The sequence below is a fragment of the Octodon degus genome, unplaced genomic scaffold (assembly GCF_000260255.1).
Source record: "Octodon degus isolate 3935 unplaced genomic scaffold, OctDeg1.0 scaffold00033, whole genome shotgun sequence".
Lineage (NCBI taxonomy): Eukaryota > Metazoa > Chordata > Mammalia > Rodentia > Octodontidae > Octodon > Octodon degus.
The window spans coordinates 1,256,781-1,258,367 of record NW_004524609.1 but is presented as its reverse complement, the minus strand read 5'-3'; the positions used below and the strand labels follow the sequence as shown (position 1 = coordinate 1,258,367).

Here is a 1,587-nt window from a genome sequence, read left to right as displayed (position 1 = left end):
AAAAAATACAGAAAGAAACAACTTTAAAAAGTAAAGGAATATTACTATGGTTTCAACTTGGCGGTGTCCTCAAAAAATTCTCTATGTTAAAGAACTGGTAGAGCTGGTCAAATAGCTCAGCGGATTAAAGCACCTGCAAGCAGGCACAGGGGATGGGGGTTCGATCCCTGTGGTCTGCCATGCTGGTCCCACCCCTGGGGTATAGTGAAATAACAACTGAGACTGGACATGGTGGCGTGTGCCTGTAATCCCAGCTCTTGGGAGGCTGTGAACAGGCAGATCATTCCAAGTCCAATCTAGTAGTGAGACCCTGAACACCCAGTAATCCCTTCCCTTCCCTAAAAAAAAAAAAATACAAAAAACAAAAAGAAGTGGTCCCCAGGGAGGCACTACCGGAAGGCAGGAGAGCATGATGGGCCGAGTGGGGGACCCTGAAGACCACGGGGTGGGGGGGGTGATATCCCTCTGAAGGGAACTGGGAGGTCCCGTTCTCTTTCGGCCTCACTCTTTGCTACCTGTCTCTGGAGGGAGCGGCACGCTCTACCACGTGCTCCTGACAGGATGACTGCCTCACAGGAGGCCCACAGAAGGGAGCCGCTTGACATTGGACTGGAACCTCCAGAAATGTAAGCCCCCCAAAAAAACTGTTCCTCTTTGCAAGTTTGTTGCTCTGGCATTTCATTACAGCTACAGAAAAAAGATGGAGGCAGAGGAAACATTCTAATGATTATCAATTCAGGTTCCCCAAAATTGAAGGAAAGATTTTTTTCCCTGATTTAGAAAGCATAATAAATATCAAGACAGAGATATAGATATGAACATACACTTATGTATATCACAGTGAAGGGTAGTACGTTGAATGGAATGATCCACAAAGAGATAGGTAGTTATCTTAATCTCTGGAATTTATGAACCTTATTTCAAGAAAAATTCTTTGCAAATATAATCAAGCTAAACACCCCAGGATAAGGTATATACTAACAGATATGCTTATAATAGTCAGGGAGAGGGAGAGCTGAAATACAGACACAGGAGAAGGCCAGGAGAAAACCTATGCGAATATGGAGGCAGAGATTGGGATTATCATCCCATAAACTATAAATGCTTCATTGGGCTGGGGAGATAGCTCAACAGCATAAACATCTGCCTGGCAAGCACAAGGTCCTGAGTTTGATCCCCCATACCAAACAAATGACATATAAATAAATAAACTAATCAATTAATTAATTTAAAAACACCTTATTGTTAGAAGAGCAGAAATGTTAACAGAGTATAATTTTTTAATTGTTTAATAGAGAATAAAAAGAGCATGCAAAATCTTCTAAAAGGATTCCTTGTCCTATTTAAAAAAAAAAAAAAACACAAAGGAAGGCTGGTGCTATAGCAAGCACTTATAGTCCCAGATGCTCCTCAGGAGGCTGAAGCAGGAGGATCACTTATGCCCAGGAGCTCAGGGCTGGCTGGAAAGCATGGTGAGACTGTTTCCCCCAAACAAAAGGAGGAAGAAGAGGAAAAAGGGCAGAAAGGAGGAAAAAGAAGAGGCTCAAGAAGACAGGAGGAGGAGGAAGAAGAGGAAGAGGAGGAGGA

At 43.1% G+C, this 1,587-nt stretch overlaps 1 protein-coding gene across 1 annotated transcript in view; it reads right to left on the bottom strand.

Annotated features, from left to right (window-relative positions):
- The window catches only part of Efcab13 (EF-hand calcium binding domain 13), a 120,255-nt gene that overhangs the window by 98,485 nt on the left and 20,183 nt on the right, over positions 1–1,587 (bottom strand). The window contains exon 4 of the mRNA XM_023714109.1: positions 516–687. Coding sequence (XP_023569877.1) covers positions 516–687 — 172 coding nt within the window. The remainder of the gene's footprint in view (positions 1–515; positions 688–1,587) is intronic.